The following is a 22,036-nucleotide window of genomic DNA, read 5'->3' as shown; positions in this document are numbered from 1 at the left end:
AGGGACAGGATTTTTCCAGTGAGCATGAATCTCCTGGGAATTCACCCAGGGCTTTCCCCTGGGGGGAATTGCAAAGCTGGTGGCTGCTGCACACTGACAGCAGCGGTGGCATTGCCAGAGCCAAGTGCTGCTGTGACACATCAGCCATGGGCATGAAGCTCCACGGAGGCTCCAAATCTTATTTTCCACTGGCAAGTTTCACTGGCAGCTCACTTGTGTGCAGGATTTTACCATTAATATCCCCAAAACCATCTGGCCACTAGTGACTCTGGGGTTATTTTAACAACTAAAAGGGCAAGCAGAGAAAAAAAAAAAAAGGAGATTGTTTGAGATGAGTGAATATAAATGTGTCGTGGTTTAACATAGTTAAAATGGAAGAATTCTGATTTCTCCTGCAGATTTACAAGTCCCTGGAGGGGAGCAGGGACTGCAGCCGAGAGCCCGGTGTTTTGCCATCTCTGCTGTGCGCTGGAGTGAGCCGGGGCAGCTGCCGGAGGACGCTGGAGGCACTGTGCTGCTGGACAGGTTTGAAGGCTGGTGTTAATGAACTGGTGTTAATGGGCTGGTGTTAATGGGCACCCTGATGGTGAGAAGTCAGCACTGGAGCCGCCGTGCAGGGGCTGGAGCTGGGGTTTCTTCCACGTGGCTGTCACCGGAGAGTGAAGAGTCAAGCTGCAGCAACTCCCCGCTGCAGACAAGATCCTGAGCAGCATCGCTTTAATTACGCCAGCGCAAATTTCATTCATTTGGTTAAGCCTGGGAGCTACAGAAAGAGCTATTTCCAGGTGTGCTGGTTTAATTATTGCATGCCCTGGATTACCCACCGTGCACAGCTGCATGGACGGGGTTTGCCGGGCTCCGGCAGACCCGGACAAGTTCGCAGCCATCGGCACGGCAATGGCCCCACTCACTCACATCCCAGTACACGGGCTCTGCTTGGGTCTGATAAATGGGTTTTAACCTGATTTGTGCTGTAATCTCCATGTCGACAGGCTCTCATCACGCACAGGATAAAACCCCAGCTCCTGTGGCCGGGGCTTTCACCGGGCAGCTCCTGCCAGCAAGGCTGGCCGGTGGCTCCAAGCCAAGTGGCTTCCCTGTTCTGGCATCCCAGGGACACCTCTGAACCGTGGGTGTTTGCAAAACGGCTTTTGTTTGCTTAACTCCTTGCACTGGAGCAGGCAGAGGCACAGCTCCCACTGTCCTGTCGCTCCTCCGCAGGCAGGAACAGGGTGACAATCCTGCTGCCCAGGGCAGGCAGCTCAGTGCCAGCCCTGCCATCCCACCCCTTGAAAAAATAGCAGCTTCTGGGTGCATTATTTGTACTTTCCTTTTCTGAACGTGCCTTAAAAAGAAGGGCTTGGTTTTCAAAGGAGCAGCATTTAAATTACATTCTTCCCTGCTCGTCCAGCTCTTCGCTGTAATCTTATTGCCGTACAGAGCAACAAGCATGCGTGGGACGTGGTGGGATTTTAACTGTAATTCATGGACAGATATAAAATGCCAGGGTTATTATGAATTTTATTCAGGAGAGTTTAAATGTTACTGGTTCAGCAGTGCCTCTTTCCATGCTTCCTTTACAGCAGCTTCTGTTTAACCTCTCAGCTCACAAAATTTATTGTGTCGTTGGTGGCTCACTGTAATTCTCCAGGTTTTCAAATAATCCCAGGAAAAGAGTTAACCAGAGCCTCTGCCTTAGTCTACATCCACTGCAAAGCACGTGGGGCCAAAGTCTGTCTTTCCTGACACCCCTGGAAATCCCTTGAGTTCATCTGGGAAAATTGCCACTCTGAATTTCAAAATTATGTCAGTGGGAGACGGGTCAGGAGCAGTGCAGGGACCAGGGAGCAGCAAAACCAGGATCCCAACATTGCAGTCAGCGTCTGGGCAAGGCTCTCACCCGGCTCACATGGTGTTGCAGGCTGAACTGGGCACAGGGCTTTACTGGTACCAGTAACTATTCCCCAGGCAGATACATTGGGAGTCGTGGTGAATGGCCTTGGAATGGAAGGTCTGTGATGTAGCTCGTAGCTAGGATTTGATGGCCTCGATGATCACTGATGAGCATTGCAGTGGGATGCAAAGCACTCCCAGACATGGATTCAGCCTGACTCTCCTGGGATTTGCCCATTCTTTTATCACCTAGCACAGACACAATGAGGTTTTGCACACACACTCCCGCAAAGGCAACCTCTTTCCTATCTTCACTCTTCTGAAAAGCTTCAGAAAGCTTCTCCCACTGCCATAACCCAAACCCTCCCTGCTGCTGCCAGAGCTCATTCACCCTTCTCTGCTCCCTGTGGAGATACTTTGCCCCTATTTTGCATCCCCTGCCGACATCCCTCAGACCTTCCCCAGCAGAGGGAGGTGGATGTTGTGAAACGAAAGGGTTTCTTTCATCTATTCCCACCTCTCCTCTGGCTTCGCCCCCTGCATCTCTCTGGATGTGCATCACACACGTAGCACACCCAGCACCCACCAGCACTGCTCATCCATCTCACGCACCTTAATCAATGGGAAACTTGAGGAAAAGCCCATAAACCGGATGGAAGTGAGGATTGGATTTGCAATGTGCTGGTGCTAATGGAAACCATCCTTCACTGCATAATCAGAAGGAATGGTCACACAAAACCCATCATTTCTGCCCAGGGTGCTGTGCGGACCCGTGGGGTGGGGAGCCCTGGAGGCTCCTGTGTCCCTGCAGTGATAACCCACAGTGATTTCATTGAGCAACATCTTATGGTGAGAGTCACCAAACTCCCCAGTGCCTGCAAATTGTGGCAGCAAATTGTCACATCCCTAATGCCAGTACAACACTGTTTGCAGAGAGAAACCCTCCAAATCCCCATTTTGCTGATATTTGTAATTTCCCGGGATAAGCCTGCCTGTGGCACAGGGACTCACCTCCATCTGGCCCCTCCATGTATTTGCTGCCTGCAAATGGGTCAAAGCCAGCCCAGTGCAGGAGCTGCCAGAGGATTCTGTCCCTGTCTGATGCAGAACAGGCTCCCTATAAATTTCCCTTGGATTAATCTCACGGCTGAGCTGGGAGTACTTCCCTATTTCCTCAGACTCTCACTAGCTCACCTGCTCAGTGGCAGGGCTGGTACAAGTGGGTGGCACCAGACTGTGATTCTCCTCTCCAGCTCCAGTGATGGGTTGTACTTACTGCTCCTTGGATGCCCCCTCACCCCTGCACACCCAGGTAGGTTTTGCAAATCTCTTTGGGGCTCGGGAAAGTGTTTGCATTCAGAGAGATGGGGTGTGGGGCCCCAAATCTGGTCAGGGTCTGGAAAACAGACAACACCCACTCCAGGAATCACAGCCACCCTGAGACCATCCTGGCTAGAGCCTGTGGATGCAGCTGCTCATTGTCAGGACCCTGGGAGCCCCGGGCACGTTTCTGAAGCTCGGATATGGTTCAGGTGAAATTCTGGTGTGATGTGAGTGAATGCAATGCCACTGAAATCATCCTTTCATTTTGGGCAGCTCCCTGCCGGCCTGGGCCCGCACTGGCAGGGAGGGCTGTGGAACGGAGCATCCCCGGGCCGCTCCTGAGCCGGCCTTTGTGTGTGCCACCACCTTCCCCCAACAAAGCCCAGTTTCTGATATCCCGCCGAGGTCCCTGCTGTTCCCTGAATGGCATCCGTGGGAGGCAGAGTCAGCACTCCAGCCTGTCTGCCCCAGCCTGTGGCTTATCGTGGTGCCCTACGGGTGTCCAGGTTTATCCCGAGTCCTGTCCCAAAACCCTCCCCACCTGTCTGGGGTTCACCTGGGGGTGCAGGGGGATGCCAGGGGTGTGGGGGCAGTGCTGGAGGCATGCAGGGGGGAGGTGCAGTGGGGGTTGTACAGAGGGGTGAGGGAGATGCCTGGGGGGATGCAGGAAGAACGGGGTGGGGGAGATGTGGGCAGTGCCAACGCATTCCAGGGAGACAGAGAGGGAGGGGGGCTCAGACTGGATGCCCAGGGGGGATGCAGGGGCTCCATGGGGAGTGGAGCCAGGGAATGCACGATGGGCTGGCTGAGGGAATGCAGGGGCAATGTGGGGAGTCTCTCTGCGGGGTTCAGGGGGTACCTGCAGAGCAGATCTGGGAGGATTCACGGAGGGCTGCCCGGGGGGAATGCAGATGCACAAAAGAAGATGCAGTGCCAGGGCATGCAGGGGGATGCGGGGGCGATGCGGGGGCTCTCTCTGAAGGGTGCCATGGGTTACCTGAGGAGCAGAGCTGGGAGGATGCATGGGGGCTGTCTGCGGGGGAAGGAGGGGAGGTGCCCCGGGAATCGGGAGCACAAAGGACAATGAAGTGGGGCGCAGGGGGAAACCCGGACGGCAGTGCTGGGGCATGCAGAGGGATGCGGGGGGATGCAGGTGGTTGTTCACGGAGCAGCACCGGGGCGCGCAGGGGTTGAAGCAGCGGGGACAGGGGATTGCCCGGTCACATGCAGGGGGAGGCGGGGGGGGTTCCGCGGAACAGCACCGCGGCACCCGGGGGGACGCAGGGGTTCTGCTCGGGGACCAGCGCCGGAACGCGTAGGGGCAATGCCGGGGGGCACAGGGAGTTGTCCGGAGGTACGCGGGGAAGGGACACAGAGCCGCGCACGGAGAGGTGCGGGGAGCTGCCCGGGGTCGGGCAGGGGGCTGCAGAGGTGTGCGGGGGGGTTCCGGGGAGCAGCGCCGGGCACGCAGCGGGGCTGCCCGGCGGCAGGCGGGGGGACGCGGGGGGGCAGTGCCGGGGGCCGCCCCGTCCGCCCGCTCTCCCGGGCCCTCCCCGCCCCCCCCGAGCATCCCCCCGCCCCCGCGGGCTGCGGGGCCGGTTAAAAGGCGCAGCGCCCCGCTCCGCCCAGCCCGGCCCGGCCCCGCACCATGCCCGCCGCCGGCCCCGGCGCGGGGAGCGCGGCCGCCCCGCCGCCCGCCCGCCTCTGCCTGCTGGCCCTGGCGCTGCCGCTGGCGCTGCCCGGGCGCGGGGCCGCCGCCGAGCCCGCCCGCACCGTCTACACCAACCACTGGGCCGTGCGGGTGCGGGGGGGCCCCGCCGAGGCCGCCCGCCTCGCCGCCGCCTACGGGTACATCAGCCTGGGGCAGGTAAGGGGCGGCGGGTCCGGGGGGCTCCGGGAGCGGGCAGGTGCTGGGGCACCGGGAGCGGGGGATGCGGGGCTGGGGGGTCGCGCCGGGGAGCTGCCGGGGGTTCTGGCACCGAGAGCCTGCGGGGGATCGGGGAGCTGCCGGGGGTCTCACGCCGGGGGTCCCGCAACCGGAGAGGAGCCAAAGGTTTCGGGAAGATACCGAGGGTCCCGGGATCGGAAAGGCGGAGCGGTCTCGGGAAACTGCCGGGGATTCCGGCACTGGGAGCCTGCGGCAGATCCCCGGCGTGGGGAGCTCGGCGCCGGAGAGCTGCACGGGGTGTCGCACTGGGACTCCCGGTACCGGGAAGCCGACGATGGTCCCGGGGCCGGGGAGGCGGCGGGGGCCCCGCGGAACTGCCGGCACTCCCGGGACCGGCGCAGGATCCCAGGAGCGGGAGATGGACCCCGAGATCTCCCCGCTGGCGGAGGTCTCGCCGAGCTGCCCGGTCTCCGAGGCGATGCCGGGGGTCCCGGGAGCGGGGGATGAGCCCCCTGGAGCGGTCGGGATGAGAACGGGGCCGATGTGGGGATGCTGTCGGAGCGCTTTGGCCCGGGGGCGGGCTCCCCCCGGCTGGATGCGCCTCCTCGGGGTGCCCTCCTGGGGGCTTGCACAAGTTCCTCCCACCTCGGAAAGTTGTATTTGTGGGTTTAACAAACTTTGGACTCTCTGGCCCGGGTTTTTATCGGAGATCTTGGGAACACAGAGAACTTTTGCTTTCAAAGCCCCGCAGAACACTGGTGTCTTAAAAGAGATTTTCCGCACAGCAGCTCATTTTCCTTTCAATTTCTTCATCCTCTGCAATCCCAGATGCAGGCTGGTGTCCTCGGAGTTTGTTCCAGAGTTTATTGCCCGGCGCTTTTTTGGCTGGGTGACACTTCAGGTCGTCCTCCTGCCCAAGGTGTCTCCCGGACTACAAATTATAACCTTGCTTTATATCGCAACCCTGTTTTTAACTATAATTAAAGTCACGGGGTGCTGCATAAACAATTTTTTGGGGGGAGGCTGAATTGGGCACATTGTCTCCTGCACCCGTGTCTGTGACCTCCCGTGGGGGACAACCCCTCACATCGCACCCTCAGCCTCCTACCTGCGTGCTCAGCTCCCGTCCCACCAAGGGGAAAATCACATGTATTGTTCAATCGCGTCTATCACAGGGCTGGGCGAAGGTGGTTGTGCAACCCAAAGGGCTTTTCAGTGTTTATCCCTCTTCAGGCAGAGAATATCTTGATTGAACTTCCCACTCTTCCAAGTTGCATCAGCCTAACGTCAGCTCCTGGTTTGGGTTTTTGCTGTGTCCCTTCCCTGCTGGAGCATCTGTTACCCCTCCCTCCTTCCCCAGCATCCCGTTTATGTGAGCTCATCCCTATGATGCTGGAGGCATTTGGCCCATGGGTGCAATGTGGCTCCACTGGAGCATCCCTCCTTTCCCCGAGCCCTTTCCCCGGGGCAGCCCCGTGCAGGCTGGAGAGCAAGGGAAATATTTCTGTGGTTGCATCAGGGTGTTCCTGGCTCCCAGCTTTCCCGTGGATACTGGGAGCTCGTGCACCTCTGGGGCTTCCCCAGCTGCTCTCAACGCCCTGCCTTCAGCCCTCCATCCCTCCAAGCTTTTCCCTTTGGCTTTTGGGCTTTTTCCACTGGGTCCTGTCCAGGGTTAAAGATTGAGGGACTGCTTTCCCTGCACGTGTGCTCATGTGTGACATTTGCAATGTTGTGCTCAAGGTTCATGGTGTGTTGAGCCTCGTGAGGACCTGGGTGTCCCCCTCTTCTCTTGCATCATAAGCTTGTTGAGCTGCTGGTGATGGCACTGTCCCCAGTGAGATGTGCCCTCCTGGGGGGCCTGATTCTGGACAAAACCTGCTGGGAAACTCTGCCAAGGATGTTATCACCCTGGGAAGATGTTTGAGTGGAGTCCAAAGCCGTGAGGGAGGAGGAGAGGTGATGGACGCTGGACCATCAAGGAGGGTGGACCATCAAGCTGGGTGCAAGGAGGCTCAGCCCTGCCTTGATGACTCGTGACATCTTTTCCTCTGCGATGCAATCCTGGAGGCTCCTGACACGGTACTGCCCGGGAAAGGCACTGCTGGGGTTGGCACACACAGCTCCGAGCATTTTCCCGTGCCCAAACCACGAGCCAGGACACTCTAAACCCTTCTGGGTCATGGCAGAGTGACATTTCCCTTGGGGAATCACTTGCGTCAACTTCTATTTAAGTGAAGCAAACAACTAAACAAAAGAAACGGCTTTTACACCCTCGAACGCCTGCTCATTCCTCGGCGGCTCATTCCTCCCGCCGGGCTTTGTTCCCCGGCCGTGCCGGGGCGAGCCGGGACAGGCCCTGGCCGAGGGCGCTGTGGGGACGGCGCCGGAGCCCCGGGCAGCGCCGCTGGCTCGGGGGTGATGGTGACCCCCTTCCCATCCTGGGGGGTGATGGTGACCCCCTTCCCATCCTGGGGGGTGATGGTGACCCCCTTCCCATCCTGGGGGGTGATGGTGACCCCCTTCCCATCCTGGTTCCAGGGTTTATATGAGTTTTTCCTTGTGTGGTGTCCAACACTTAAGTTTTGGAAGGACTGGCACATTCTCAGTGGTCTCACCTGCAGTGCAGGAGAGGGATGGGATTAATTTGGGGCTGTATTTGGAGCTTTCCTGGATTCCTGTCATCCCGCAGCTCTTGGCTTGATCCTTACTAAGCTGAACACATCCGTGATCATTTGAGAATTACATTCCTGAAGGCAGGAGCTCAGCGACTGTACCTCTTGTCCCTGTTGGGAATGGGTGGTGTCCCCAGGAGGGGAGGGCTCACTGCCTTCCCGGTTGGATCCACCCTTTGGGAAGGCACCAGTGCTGGTGTAGCTGTACTTTGCACAGATGAAATGGTTTGGGTGAGATGGGATTGCATTACAAAGCACTTACTGAGCTGACTGATCACAAGGAGGACCAACAAATCCTTTTTCATTTAAAAGAAAAATGACGTTTAGAAGTTTTTCTCCTTAGAGTATCTTAGGTGGAACAGGACATCTGGAGGTCTACCAGGTTGGTCCACTGGGACCAACCTCTGCTCAGACTTTCAAGGTATTCCCATCATGGGAAGGTTTTTCTTATTTTTCCCATAAATCCCAGGAGGATAAAGAAGTGGGGCACGGAGTTCTTTTCCTGCTGCTCTGGCTATGTATCCCCAGAGCCTGTGATGAGATCATTACCTTCCCCGTGCTCTTGCTGCTTTGCATCACATGATAATTTTGCATTTATTTGTGAAAAAGAAGGAAGAAATTCTTTACTTAGGAAGGAATTGTTTACTGTGGGCATGGTGGGGCACTGGCACAGGTTGCCCAGAGTAGTTGTGGATGCCCCATCGCTCTTTCAGGCCAGGCTGGATGAAGCTTGGAGCAAGCTGGTCTGGTGGCCCACATGGCAGGGGGTTGGAACTGGATGTCTTTAAGATCCCTTCCAACCCTAAACCCATTGCAGGATTTTGTGGTAAGCCCTATACTCTGATTTCCAGGCAGAGTGAGCGAGAGGCAGGGTGGCCTTGTCAAGGTTTCCCTAAAATATGGAGAGGTTGAAGCACCCTCCTTCTCTTTTTAAAATGGATTTGAAGAATGGGTTTAAAAGGCAAATACAGATTGCAATGAGCAACCTCTTTATGTGGATGTTAAAGAAAATGCCCAGCTATGCTGTAATGTGAAGGGGGAGGGTTTAAATGAATTTGAGTGGAAATAAATTCTAAAAATCACACTAACAGCAGTAAAGTTGGTGAAATGACATCCTGGCATAAAAGGCAGAGTAAGACTAATTAAATATTTAGTGCTTGTAAGAGACACTGGCAGTTCTCAAAGTATCAAGTGTGATAAAGATGTAAGTAGTTGTCATCTGCTTTAGTATCTGATCCAGACAAACCTGTTTGTTCCCTGCTGTTCCATTGCAGCCAGCCCTGGTCTGGCCTCAGGAATGTCACCCTGGCCCCTGGGTCACACATGGTCTTAAGATGTTGCCTTGTGGGTTGCAGATGGGTGCTTGTAGGATGGCCCTTTCTGGTCCTGTGAGCAAGACACAGGGAATGTCACTGGCTCCCAATATCCAGCTCCTGACATGGAATGTGGAGTGGAAAAAAAAAGGAAACCAACTCAGGCAAAAGTGAATTTATAGCAAAGTCCTAATTTGTACCCAAATTATGTGATCTGGGAGCCACATACCAGCGAGTGCAGCTTTTGGGTCATTCCCGTCCCTCTGGCTGTGAATCCCCGTGGGATGTTTCACATGCGGTGTCTGGCTGAGATCCCTCGATTCATTGCATAGCCCCGGGACTTCATCCGTGCATTTGGGATGAAAAAAGAGGAGTTGTGGTGTCTCCAGATGCCAGGCTGAGAGGGCCGGAGGCAGCGCAGCCACCCCGGGGCTTGGCAGGGTGGCGTGGCTGGCACCGTGTTCTCCTGCAAATGCTGCCATCCCTCACTCCAGGCGATGCACATTTATATCCCACGCTTCCCAGGAGCATCCCAGGGCGGGCGGGGATCGCATCACCTCTCCTGATGTGCAGCCGGGGCAAAGCCGGAGCGCCGGGCGGAGAAGGCAGGAGGATGAGGCACAGCTCCCCTGGCTGCGCCGCAGCTGCTGAGCTCATTTTTAGCTCATTATTTCTGCTTGGGAGCCGATGAAAGGCAGTTTTCAAAGATGCATTTAATGGGTGAAAATTCATAAAAATGTTTTCCGGGCTCTGTTGTGCCAGTGCAGCGTCCGACCACCAACGCTGTTTGTCACAGCGGTGGCACCGGGGCTGGTGCCAGCATCCTGCATCCTCCCCAGCCCCGGGAGCTCTGTGGGACTGAGGGATTTGGGGTGCAGGGCACGGCTGCACTGGTGCTGCCAGTACAAAATGGGGGGGCAGCCACGGGAAAACAGACTTTAAAAAAAAAAAACCAACCCAAACAACCTCTTTTTTTTGCAGATTGGAAGCTTGGAAAACTACTACCACTTTCACCACAGCAAGACGTTTAAGCGCTCCACGCTGAGCAGCCGGGGACCGCACAACTTCCTCCGCATGGACCCCAAGGTACGGGGCTGGGCACCCTGGTGTCCCCCAGCCCCTGTGGGGTGGTGGGATGGGGGTCCCCACCTGTCCCTGGAGGAGGCTGTTGGCTTGATGTGGGTCAAGAGTGAGCTGTAGCATCCCGGGATGACATGTTACCCTTGAGCCACAGCCCTGCGCACACACGAGTGACTCACTGGGCATGGGCACGGAGAGCGCTGGTGAAAAATACGTAAAAGTGACTAAACACTAACATCTGCCTGAAAGCCGGGAGGAAGAAAAGGGGGAAAAGCTTTCCAGGACAGAAAGGCTGTTGCATGCTCAGGGTGTTGATCCAGTTGCCACAACACTTGCTGCCTCAATGGTTGCTATGTGTGAAATCCTTGGCAATAGCTCTGCATTGCTTCTTTCCTAGAGCAAGCATCCAAAGGGATTTTCAGCACAGCTGAATTGACAAAAGTAATGGGGTCGGGGGGAAGAAGGCAAGGAGGGACCTGGGTGAGTTGGGTTTGGGGTGGTGGGGAAGGGCTGGGGCTCCCCTTTGGCTGTCCTCCTCCCCCAGCTCCCCCTTAGCATTGTGAGATGTGACTTGTGCAGAGCAGGGGAAGGGTTAATGGTGGGAAGGTTTTTTTGGGAGAGGGGGACATAAAAGCAGAAAAAGCCATTTTGGTGAATGTAGTAGCCGTTAGGGAGCAAGCTGCTGCTGCCTCCAGCGATGTCTGGCCATCCTCTGGCCATCCTAGGGGTGCTCCGACACCCTTGGGATGCTCCTTCCCAAGACATCTCCACACCCGGCCCCATCCACATCTCCCCAAACACACACAGCAGCCCTGCCCTCCCCAGGCTTTCCGGAGAGATTTGCTGTTAAATATTTGGACAAGGTCTGTAGCACATTTTTGAGGAGGAGGCGTTCTCGTGGCTGCTTTGCCAGCGGGGGAAACCTCGGCGAGGGGAGCCTGGTGCCCTGGAAGTGTGCTGGGCTTTAATTAAAGCTGTTCGCCCTCAGGGGGTGCACAGGCATCCCAGCAAACAACGAATTCTCTGCATTTGAAATACCCCCATTTAAATGAGTCTGGTTATAATGCAAACTAAATCAATTGGCTTTTAGTCATATTAACCTTTACCTTACCTTGCTCTGTGGGCTCCAAGCTGGAGCAATTAACTCCTATTCTCTCAATCCTTCCTTATCAGTTCAAAACCTGTTGGCATGTCTTGTCTCTCCCCCTCTCCCATCTACATTTACAAATCGTTTAAATGATGCATTCAGATGGCACCAGCTTAGCATGCATGCAGGAAAACATCACCTCGAGGCACTGAGGACAGGAGCTGGAATAGGGAGGATGGAAACAAATCTTGCAGAAATCCTGAGGAACCAGCCAATCCGGTTGTTTGCAGATGTTGGGTGGTTCATGCCTTCTGGGGGCTATTGTTTCCAGTGCTGTTATTTGTTTGCTGTGGGGTTCGGTGGCATGAGCTGGGCAGGAGGACCACACCAAGCTCTCCACCCCCAGGAGAAGTCTGGGGAAGGGGAGACTCCAGGACACACAGGGAAGCAGTCAGGGTCCTGATCCTTGTGTGACCATGCTGCTGCTGAGCTGCCCTGTTGCCCCAAGGGACCCTGGGGCAGCTGGCTGCTCCTGCTGGGGCTGGTATGAGCCAAGAGGTGTGGCATGTGATGGAAAGAGAGGAAGGATGTGGCAATCCAGTAATTCTGGGGATAGGCCATGGTGATGGGAGCTGGGGAGGGACAGTGGGGTGCAGAGTGGGGTCACACCATGCTGTGCCACCCCTCTTAGGGCTCCACTTGCAGCTCTTACTGCCATAAACTTCCCTTGCTCCCTGGAATGCTCCTGTTGGTCCATACAGTGCTTGAGCCTCCATCCTCACTGCTCCAGTCTCTTAATCCCCATCAGGGTTTGCCATGGCCTTGGTCCCTGTGCCTCTGGCCACACACCACAGCAAAATCAACCCCATCTGAATTATTTGCTGTGCTTTATGGCAAACATGTGCTGGAACCATCTTGTTTATCCTGGATCTCTACTTTAACTCCTGCACAGCCACTGGGATCCCTGGAAGTGTTGAAGGCCAGGTTGGATGGGGCTTGAAGCAACCTGGTCTGGTGGAAGGTGTCCCTGCCCATGGCAGAAGATTTGGAGTGAGATGAGCTTTAAGGTCCCCCCAACCCAAAGCATTCAGTGATTCTGCAATAATTAGGGTTTGCAAGGTAGAGCTGGGACCCTGGGCCTCAGGACTATAAAAGTTTGGGCCATTTCTAGTACTAAAAAGCCTTTTTTCCCCTTTAACATTTTCAAGAAGCTTTTCCCCAGCCTGGATCAGCAATGGAAGTTGATCTGAGTTTCATGAGCTGCAGGAGCTGTTGCAGGGATGCCCCAGACTCCTCTTGCTTGCCTATTTTCCCATGCCAGCCACATTGATTTATCAACTCTTCCTTGAAATCAATGTCCTTAAACTACTGATTTCTCTGTGTCCACACACGATGGCTCCATCGACTCCTGGCTGGCAGCGCTGGGGTCGATCAGGAGCCTGTTTGAGATGAAGACATCCCTGTGAGGCAGCTCCTGGCAAAACCCCCCAAAATCCCACACCTTACCATCATTCCTGCGTCCTGCAAAGCAGCAGGGAAATGTGGTAGCTGTGGCTTGGGCAGCCAGACTCATGGAAATGCTGCCAGGGAGTGGTGCTTTAAGGAAAAAAGCCTGTTATTTGGGCCATAACCCCTATTTAATGTACTTTTATTTTTTTTTAACTAGACCATGAAGTTATATTTTTGCTTCCAGTGTTTAAATCCATCACTGTGTAAGCAAAGTGGTGCACTCTCAGCAGCCAAGGCAGCGTGGAAAATCATTTTTCTATGAAATACATTTTTTTTTTCCTTTCAACAGTTTTTTTTTTTTTCTTTATAATATATATGTGTTTAAAACCCAAGCTCTAGGCTGGAAGCTGTCGGGTTTCTGACATCCACCTCCATCTGAGGCACAAAGCAATAAACTGTGCAGGAACTCAGTTCAGCTGACAGTTTTACATAAATGAGCTCAACAAAAGTTGCACTTTGTATTTTTATTCCTTTTGTTACAAAACCTTAGTCACAACAATAGAGACATCTCCATAAGTAGCTCCCAAAAGACCTGGAGCTATCAGGAAGAAAGTGTCCAGCAAGGAGGGATGTGCCACGCAGCCCTCACAGTTCATTGGCTGGTGCCTCCTTTCTCCCCCAGCATGAACATCTGTAAAGATTTGGTCTATAAATTACTTTTATAACCTTTTTTCACTAAACTTGTGCTTCACCTCCATGCTGAAGGCAGGAAAGCCCTTTGTGTGGCAATAAAGGGTCTGGGGGACAGTTAATGTTTGATAGGGATGGGATGTGGCTGCTTCCAAAGCAGCACCTTAGGCAGCTCCCGCCACAGCGCCGTGGGCAAACACCAGCATTTCCCAATCACGGCCTTTTCCAGATCATTTCCCGTTTGATCTCCCTGCGTGTCATGCCCCGCTGGAACGCAAACAAATGTCAGAGTGGTCGGCTCCAAGGCCACCTCACATGCAGCCACTGCCAAAAATACTTGTGTGGAGCTGGCCATGTCCCCTGAGGTCTGTCACAGCCGTGTGTGGCCATCACATATTTTTGGGAAATGCGTGTTGTGCTTGGGTAAAGCCCCCAGTTTTTGTTATTTTGTCAGGAGGAAGGAGCTCGAAGGATGAGCAGCGCGGAGCCAGGTGGAACAGCCTCAGGGCTGAGCTGCTGCCTCCCAGCCGGCAGGAAGGATCAGCCCAAAATCTAAGCCAAGCCACCTGAGTCTTCTCCAAAACTTTGACTAAACACTGAAATATGTGGTCTGTCTCCAGCGGGACTCCAGCGCGTGCTTCTGTGCTGCGCTGAGCCAGGGGGGCTCAGGCACGCGCTCCGAGGCGCCGTTATTTGTGCTCCAGGGCTCTGCTGCTCCAGCAGAGGAATCTGCTCTGGCTTAGACAGCACAACGAGCTGAGCTCACCCTGTCTGTCTGTCCATCCATCCCGTCTCCTTCCAAATGGAGCTGCTGTCTCCACAGCAGCTCTGGCCACGGAGATGGGGGTTTGCCAGAGCATGGGGTTCAGGCTGAGGCTGGCATTGCTTCTGCAACCCACATCCCTGGGCAATGCCAGGCTCAGTGCCCATGGGTGGTGCTGACCCAGGTCTCTGCTTGCAGGTGGACTGGCTGCAGCAGCAGGAGGTGAAGAGGAGGGTGAAGAGGCAGGTCCGAGGGGAGCCACATGCCCTGCCCTTCAACGACCCGGTGTGGCCCAACATGTGGTACCTGGTGGGTGTCTCCCTGTCACTGGTTTAGGGGGGGTCATTTATTTCTAAGCAAATGCATCATCAATCTTTGCTCAAACCAGCCAGTAATGAAATAATAGCATCAAATGTGCTTGGCAGCAGGATTTAAAAATAGTGAATTAATACACCTGAGAGTCTGGTTCGAAGTGTTTCACCCTTGTTAGCAGCCCCTCTTCATGGTCTGCACAGCAAAGGCTTGGGAGCAGCACTGCTGTATTTTACCCATCCCAGAGCTGCAGCCATCTATTTGTAATATAATTTTTCTCCTGCCTGCTTCATCGATCTGTATTTGACAGGGAAATTCATTGAAAATTAAGGGTGGAAAGGAAGTGAGCACTTCAAAACCCAGGAGCCCATAGTACTTGAAATGGAAGAGGAAAAGAATAATGGGGAGATAGCATTGCCTGGATTAACTGCTGCAGGATGGGCTTGATCTGTGGAGTAAAGTTATAACAAATCTGCAAGTTATATGGCAGGGGGTGGGTTGTAAATATATTTTCTGGTTGATTAAATGGGCTCCCAGCCTGGCTGTTTGCTTAGATGGGCTGGAATGGGGTTGCAGCCCTTTTGCAGCTGTGTTTGTCCCCGCAGCACTGCGGTGATAAAAACAGTCGGTGCAGGTCGGAGATGAACATCCTGGCAGCCTGGCAGAGGGGCTACACGGGCAAGAACGTGGTGGTCACCATCCTGGATGACGGCATAGAGAGGAACCACCCCGACCTCCTGCAGAACTATGTGAGCTGGGGGATGGACGGGATGGACTGGGGCTGATCCTCACCATGAATTGATTCATGGAGAATTTCAGTGTGTAAACACAGCTGAAGTTTGTGCATTGGCATATTTAGAGGAAAAGGTTTGTTGTTTTGGTTTTTTTTAAAAAAAAAAAAAAAAAGCTTGAGATGTTTTTAAGAAGGAAATGAGGTTTTTAGATAAAGAGGATTGGGGGAACTCCCTTTGCAGCTGCCTGGAAAGCAGCCTCCTCCCTCTGCTCACCAGGGCAGAGCCAAAAACCTGCATGAACCCATTCAGCCCCAGCTCAAACCCCACATGGCCAGAGTGGGAGGGATGGGGGTGCTGAACCCAGCAGGATTTGGGGTTCAGAGGAGCAGTTCCTGAGGTAGCAGGATATTTCCCCTGGGAAACACGCAAGACTGCAGCCTAAAACTATTTATTCCAAGCAAACAGACAGAAACTAAAGGGAAAATGTAATTTTCTGCTCTGATTGCCTGCACTGGCCATCAGTGCAGCTACTGGCCACCACAAGCAACTAGTAAGCTGAATTTAATGGTGAATCTAATATTTTCAGGACCCTCTTGCAAGCTACGATGTTAATGGGAATGACCACGACCCAACTCCACGCTACGATGCCAGCAATGAGAACAAGTATGTGATGATAATTGTAATGGAGCAATTAATAATAATTGTAATGGGGGTGTTCCTGAGGCTGGGTGTCCCCTCTGGAGTGACTTCCAGATCCCTTTCCCCATTCTCAGTGCTCTAGAGTAGGCTGTGTTAAGGACTTTGCACAGAGTCCTTGTGTTTAATGCAAATTCAGCTGGTGCCAACTACACTAATTGATAATGAATCCTCCAGCCACCCAATACAGCACCAGGGGGTTCCTTGCCCTGGCTAGGGATTGAGCCATGTGAGTCAGGATGGGTGGCTGGGATGGCAAAGCCTGGATGCATTTTTTGGGCTTCAGTTAAAGTGGGATGGTTACAGGTGGAAAGGAAACAGGAATGCAAAGAGCAGCCTGCATAGAGGTGCAAGATGCAAAGAGGAAGTTGCATTTAGGTGCAAAATGCAAAGAGGAAGTTGCATCAAGGTGTAAAATGCAAACAGCAAATTGGATTTAGGTGCAAAATGCAAACAGCAAATTGCTTTCAGCATTAGTTTCCTCCACCCGCCTGGTGTGGGTTTTGGGTGAGGGCAGTTTCTTCCTCTGCTCCAGCCTTGGGGCTGGTGTTGGGTGCTGGGTGGGGTGTGGCTGGGGGGATCCTTTGCCATGGCCAGAGCTGATGGGGGTTTCTCCTTGCAGGCACGGCACTCGCTGCGCGGGGGAGGTGGCGGCGGCGGCCAACAACTCCTACTGCATCGTGGGCATCGCCTACAACGCCCGCATCGGAGGTGAGGCTGCACCTCCATGGCTCCCCTGCCCTTCACCATCCCCCTGAGGGACCACCTGTGGCCACCCTGGCCACACCAACGGGCTCCTGGGGGAGAGGTGGGATGTTGCTCCCCTGGGAGAAAGTCTCCTCCGTGGTGCCTTGGCTGCAGGGAGCCCCAGGGGTGTTGGGGGAGGAGGATGGGTGCTATGGCATACGGGGGACTCTGGCTCCATGGATTTAGAGTGGAAACTTCCTGCTTGGGCTGCATCCTTTCTGTGAAGGGTGCATGTGGATTGAGGATGTGGTGTTTTCACCCCTTGTCCTTGGGGTGGCTGTGTTTGCTGTGGTCAGTGGTGCTGGCTGAGGTTCAGAGCTGATGTCACTCATTTGTGGGGTCAAGGGATGCTGAGGAGCTGCTCAGAGCAGGGGGCCTGGGGAGAACCCCAAAAATACCCTCAGGGGGAAAAAACACCAAGAAGGTGGGGGGTCAGAGATGCATATAGGGAGGATTTTCTGCACAGCCCCTCAAATAACATGTGTGGAAAGCAAATGAATCTTCATCACCAAATTGGATCCTAGTGCTAATTAGCATTGCTGAGTTCATTTGCATTAACTGAACTGGTTTAAGCTGGGGCAACCCTGGGGACATGAGGGTCTTAGCAGGGATGGGAGTGTGGTGTCCCACCATACATGGCTGGTGGAACACTGTAGGGGACAAATCCCTGGAGCTGAGTTCTTTCAGCCTTCAGACCCATCCCTGGCATGGTTGGAACGGGAGAGGGGTTTTTCCTGCAGCCCCTCCTACCACCCCACTGCTGGGAGAAGTGACTGTCAGCAGCAGGGATCCAAATGCCCACAAGTGGATTTTGGGTTTAATTCCTTCTTTTGGCTTATTCATCCTGGCTGTGCAGGAAACAGCTTTTGTTAGAGTTGTGTCTGCATGGGAGCAGTGTTCACAGGGATCGTGCTCTTGGCCAAGTACCTCCCAGGGTTGTCTGTGCTGGGAAAATCTCCAGAGGGAAGAAATAACCCAGGGAGGGTGAAGAGTGGACTGGTAGGGCTGTAAGGCCTATGGCACATCATCCCATCCCATCTCCTGTGCCCCCTACACGTGTGATGGCTTTTTGCTTCTTAGAGGGTTCTTGCCTCTAAAAACCCATATCCAAGCACACAGCAAGCAGCAGCAGAGCAAGGCAAAGCTCATGGTGGGATTTATTGGATCCTGCAGGATCAGGCCATTCCCTTCATGCTCCTTTCTCTACAGCAGCTGTGGAGACGAGAGTTCCTTGTTGACTTTATGACGACCTCTGGGTCTCATTTTAATTTGCTCCCTTTAACGAGTGCCTTGCCTCAGGGGTGTGCTGGGGAGGTGTTGAGTGAGACAAGACACCTGGCAGAGGGCTGGGGGCTGGGGGCTTCCCACAACGTGAGCAGGCAAAGGGGAAAAATAGAGTCTGAGCCGTATCAAGTTTGGGATCATGGAGGAAAATACGCTATAGCTGCAGCGAGAGTGATTTTAGATGGATTACACAAATAAAGCAGCGATTAATGAGCACAACTTGTTGGGGAAGCCTATTTGTCACACTTGGAGAGCTCCCATCTAATTTTACTGGCTGCTCTTCGGTGCTCTTGCATTGCTTTTCATATGCCCTGGGCAAAACACATCACTGCTCAAGGAAAGGGCTCCTGCCATTCCTCCTCTTCCCTCTCCTCCAATGCTTGCTTTGGAGGTGGGTGTTGCTCCCTGTGTGACACAAACCTCATTTATTTCACAGCACCCACCCCTGCTCCCTCCTGCTCCCCATTATTTGACCAGGGAGCCCCTCATTGCAGGTGGCTGTCTCTGGGCAGACTTTGGGTTGGCTTTGGGTTGACTTTAGGCTGATTTTGGGCTTGCTGATGAGAACAGCCAGATACAGCAAGCACAAACCCCATCCCTCAGCTGGCTTTCCTTGCCGTGTGCAGCTCAGATGCTGGGCTTGGCTCTTCGCCCCTTCTCCTTTTGTTTTCTTGTTGACAAAGAGGAATTTTTTGGGAACAGCTCTGCTCCCTGATTTTACATTTCTAAGCTTGGTTTTGGCTGGTTGGGGACAGCGTCAGAAGGAGATATTTGAGTTGACTGGTGTCCAGAGTGCAGCTGCAGCTGGAATGACATCTGCCTGCATTTGTTTGCTTTAAGACAAAATACATGTGGAAGGGGAAATGCGTTTTCATAAACCAGACTCTCCCTGGCTGACAAAATACGATGCTGAAATTTCCAGCATTGCTTTTCCTGCAAGGGCTGTTTCTGGGCAGCCTGCTGGGGTGTCTGGCACCCTCTACCCACTGTATTGAGAGGAAACCCAGCAGGGAAAGGGTGATGGAGAGCAGAGGGGTTTGTGCTCTCATATTGCAGCAGTCAGAGGCTGGGGGTGTGCAGCAATCCCCCAGCCCAGCCCACCATGGCTGGTGGGCTCTGCCTGTGAGCATCCTGGCTGGTACCTGCTGGCATTCCCAGCTGAAAGTGAGAGTTATCCCAGGTGGCATTGTTGTCCCATGTCTTGGGGTCCTGGCTCTGATTTTGGCCATACAAACCACAGCCTGGGTTTTTTTCCTGGGGCTTTTCCCTCTCCAAGGAACCGCTGGCATCAGTTGGGCAGTGATGGGGTTTGGGAACAGTCACAGTCATCCCCTCTCAAGGGGAGAGGCTTCATCCTACCAATGTGCCTGAAGCTGAGGGGCATGAGACTTCAGGAAACACGAAAATTTTCCAGGTGGAGAAATGTGCTAGCTAAGGAATCAAAAGGGGAGAAAAAAGGATTTTAGTGGGGGGATTTTGTCCCTGGGGAGTGCAGTACCACTACCACCACCCATTCCCCACCAAAGGAGGGAAAGTGAATTTTAAGACCCCCTTGTCCATCACTTGTCATGAAGCCAGCAACACAGAGAAGTTTCCCCATAGCTCCCCAGCATCCTGCTGCCAGGCTTGTTGGCATGCGGGGCCATGGGCTGAAGCTATTCCAGGCACGCCTGAGCCGTGCGGTTTCCGCCGCCGTTAACAAAGCCCTTTGATTGCAATCCTCACGCTGTCATCCACGCCGTGAAGCCCTAATATCTGATGTTTTTGTGCTTTTAGGCATTCGTATGTTAGATGGAGATGTAACAGATGTTGTTGAAGCGAAGTCGCTTGGCATCAGACCCGATTACATTGACATTTACAGCGCGAGCTGGGGGCCAGATGATGATGGGAAGACAGTTGATGGACCTGGTCTATTGGCCAAACAGGCTTTTGAGCAAGGCATTAAAAAGGTGTGGATCCCACAGCGCCCAGATGCGCTCGCCCTCCTCCTCCTGTCCTGGGGTCTGGTGCGGGGATGGGCAGCTCGGCCCCCGAGGCAATGCCAGCACTAGGGCTGGGGCGGGGGGGAGCCAATCATCTCTAATTTTTCCTAGTTGTCCCTGGTGTTCCTAAGAGCTCTGGTGGATTTGGCGGCCGAGGGTGGTGACGGCGGGAGGTGCCTGGTGCTGGTGGGACCCCTCGGCACGGCCCCAGCAGAGCAGGGAGGCCCCAAGTTGTGCAAAGCTCTGCCGGGATGAGAAACCCAAAGTGGTCCTTGGAGGGGTAACTTTGCACCCCAAAATGTCCCTCTGGATGCTGGTGTGGATGGAAAGAGCAGTATCCCTATCCTCAGTATGTCCAACCCTCTCTTCCATGCTCTTTGGGCTCCTGGTATCCTTTCCCAGCGGCCTCTGTCACGTTAAGCATTCCCCTGGTTTTCCACCCAGAACAAGTGGCTGTGTCATGGCTGGGGAGGGACATGGATGCTGCCACAGGGTCTGACAATGGATTGTTGTCCTTGTTTGGCCAACGTCACATATGATTGATAGCTGTCAGTCCCTGCTGGGGATGCACTGGCCCCTTCCTGTGCCCCTTCCCTTTTTGGGTACTTTTAAAAAATGCCCAGTATTGGCTAAAGCATTGGGAAAAAAGCCTTTTTGGCAGCTTGGGAGCTCTGTGGGTAAGTGTCGCAGTGGCTCGGGGCTTCACAGTGGCTGTTCCCTGGGTGCTCCAGAGAATCTGGGGGTTGGATTCCACTGCCAGAAGCCCCAGGCCAGGCTGTGAAGCCCCCACTTCAACCTCTGCCACCACTCCTTCCTCTGCTGCCTCTTCCTGCAGCGTGCCGGGAGTTGGGGCGGCCTCTTATCTAAAAATAGGGTGGAGTGCCTTTCCCACTGTTTACTTGATTTCCTGCTGGGGCGGTGAGCCTGCCGAGGAATCCATTGAAGTGCCGGGCAGTTCACGCCGTGTAAATACGGGGAACAAGCTGCTTTTTAGACCTTATTTTTCCATGCAGGAGCAAACGGGCAGCAGCAGGGTACTTGCCTAGCACAGCCCCACTGTCTCAGGATGCTTGTTTTTGCCTCCCAGGGGACACCCCAGTCCCTCCACTGCCACCCCGTGTTTGCAGCACCCACTATCCCACATGCACAACTCGTAATTGCCAACTCCATCTCCTTAAATAACAAGGAAAGCTGCAAGCAGATAGTTAACTGCCACCTTTAGCCCAAGCAAACAGCTGTAACCAAGTTATAAATCCTTAAAATTGAGTTTTTAATGGAAACATTAAAATAACCTTTATCTATTAGCGATAGGACTGCGCTGGGGTAATTTATCATCTTGTTTCTTGTTCCTCCAGCCACACTTTATTAGTTCCCAAGCTAACGAGGGGATATTTATCCTGGTCATTCATGGAGTGCTATTGGGCAAACACCCAGGCCCTGCAGAGCTGCGGAAGCAGGAGATGCTGTGCATCCCACAGCCAACCCATGAACTGCTGGGGTGAGCTGGATCAGCCCCAGCTTGGCCAGGGAGGGATTCCCTGGTTTAAATGATGCCCAGATTCAGGTTTTATAGCAGCCAAGAGACCCTCACTGGCATTGCATTGTCTTAGAAGGATGGCAAATTAAGAAGCTGGATGTTTGGGGTCTGCTTACAGAAATCTTGCTTGTTCCTTGTTTGAGAGCAAAGGGAAAGAATGGATTTTTCCAATCCGAAGGAGCTGCAATTGTGGTGAGCTCTTGCTCACCAGGAAATGCTGTCAGGTGTTAGCTGTGCATTGTTGTAGTGTCATTCATATGCCTGTTCATGTCCTCAGGTAACTGTGCTGTTTCCATACCTACTTTACCCCAGTGCAGCCCTGCCTGGGCATCAGGGGACGTGGGTTTGGAGCAGGTCTGAGCCTTTCTTGGGTCCCGTGGGTGCGACACTCAGGGTGAGGGATGAAAGGGAGGTCTGGGCTCCCAGGCTCCTGATCCCAATCAAAATCATTGCTCCATCTCCAGATGCTTAGGCCAATTGTGTCAGGTTTTATTCCTCTGATTAGTGATTTGGGAATGCTTGAGTTGCATGCAGTGGGACCCATCCTTGGAGGTGTTTTAACTTTGGTGTGGGTGAGCTGGACGGT

At 53.9% G+C, this 22,036-nt stretch overlaps 1 protein-coding gene across 1 annotated transcript in view; it reads left to right on the top strand.

Moving 5' to 3' along the window:
- Positions 1–4,978: 4,978 nt before the first annotated feature.
- The window catches only part of PCSK6 (proprotein convertase subtilisin/kexin type 6), a 32,543-nt gene continuing 15,485 nt past the window's right edge, over positions 4,979–22,036 (top strand). The window contains 7 exon segments of the mRNA XM_036389934.2: positions 4,979–5,083; positions 10,071–10,175; positions 14,357–14,467; positions 15,076–15,219; positions 15,791–15,867; positions 16,523–16,611; positions 19,708–19,880. Coding sequence (XP_036245827.1) covers positions 10,164–10,175; positions 14,357–14,467; positions 15,076–15,219; positions 15,791–15,867; positions 16,523–16,611; positions 19,708–19,880 — 606 coding nt within the window. The 5' untranslated portion in view covers positions 4,979–5,083; positions 10,071–10,163.

This window comes from Molothrus ater, chromosome 13, assembly GCF_012460135.2.
Source record: "Molothrus ater isolate BHLD 08-10-18 breed brown headed cowbird chromosome 13, BPBGC_Mater_1.1, whole genome shotgun sequence".
NCBI lineage: Eukaryota > Metazoa > Chordata > Aves > Passeriformes > Icteridae > Molothrus > Molothrus ater.
The sequence above is the reverse complement of the archived record's forward strand: the minus strand, read 5'-3'. Positions and strand labels throughout refer to the sequence as shown.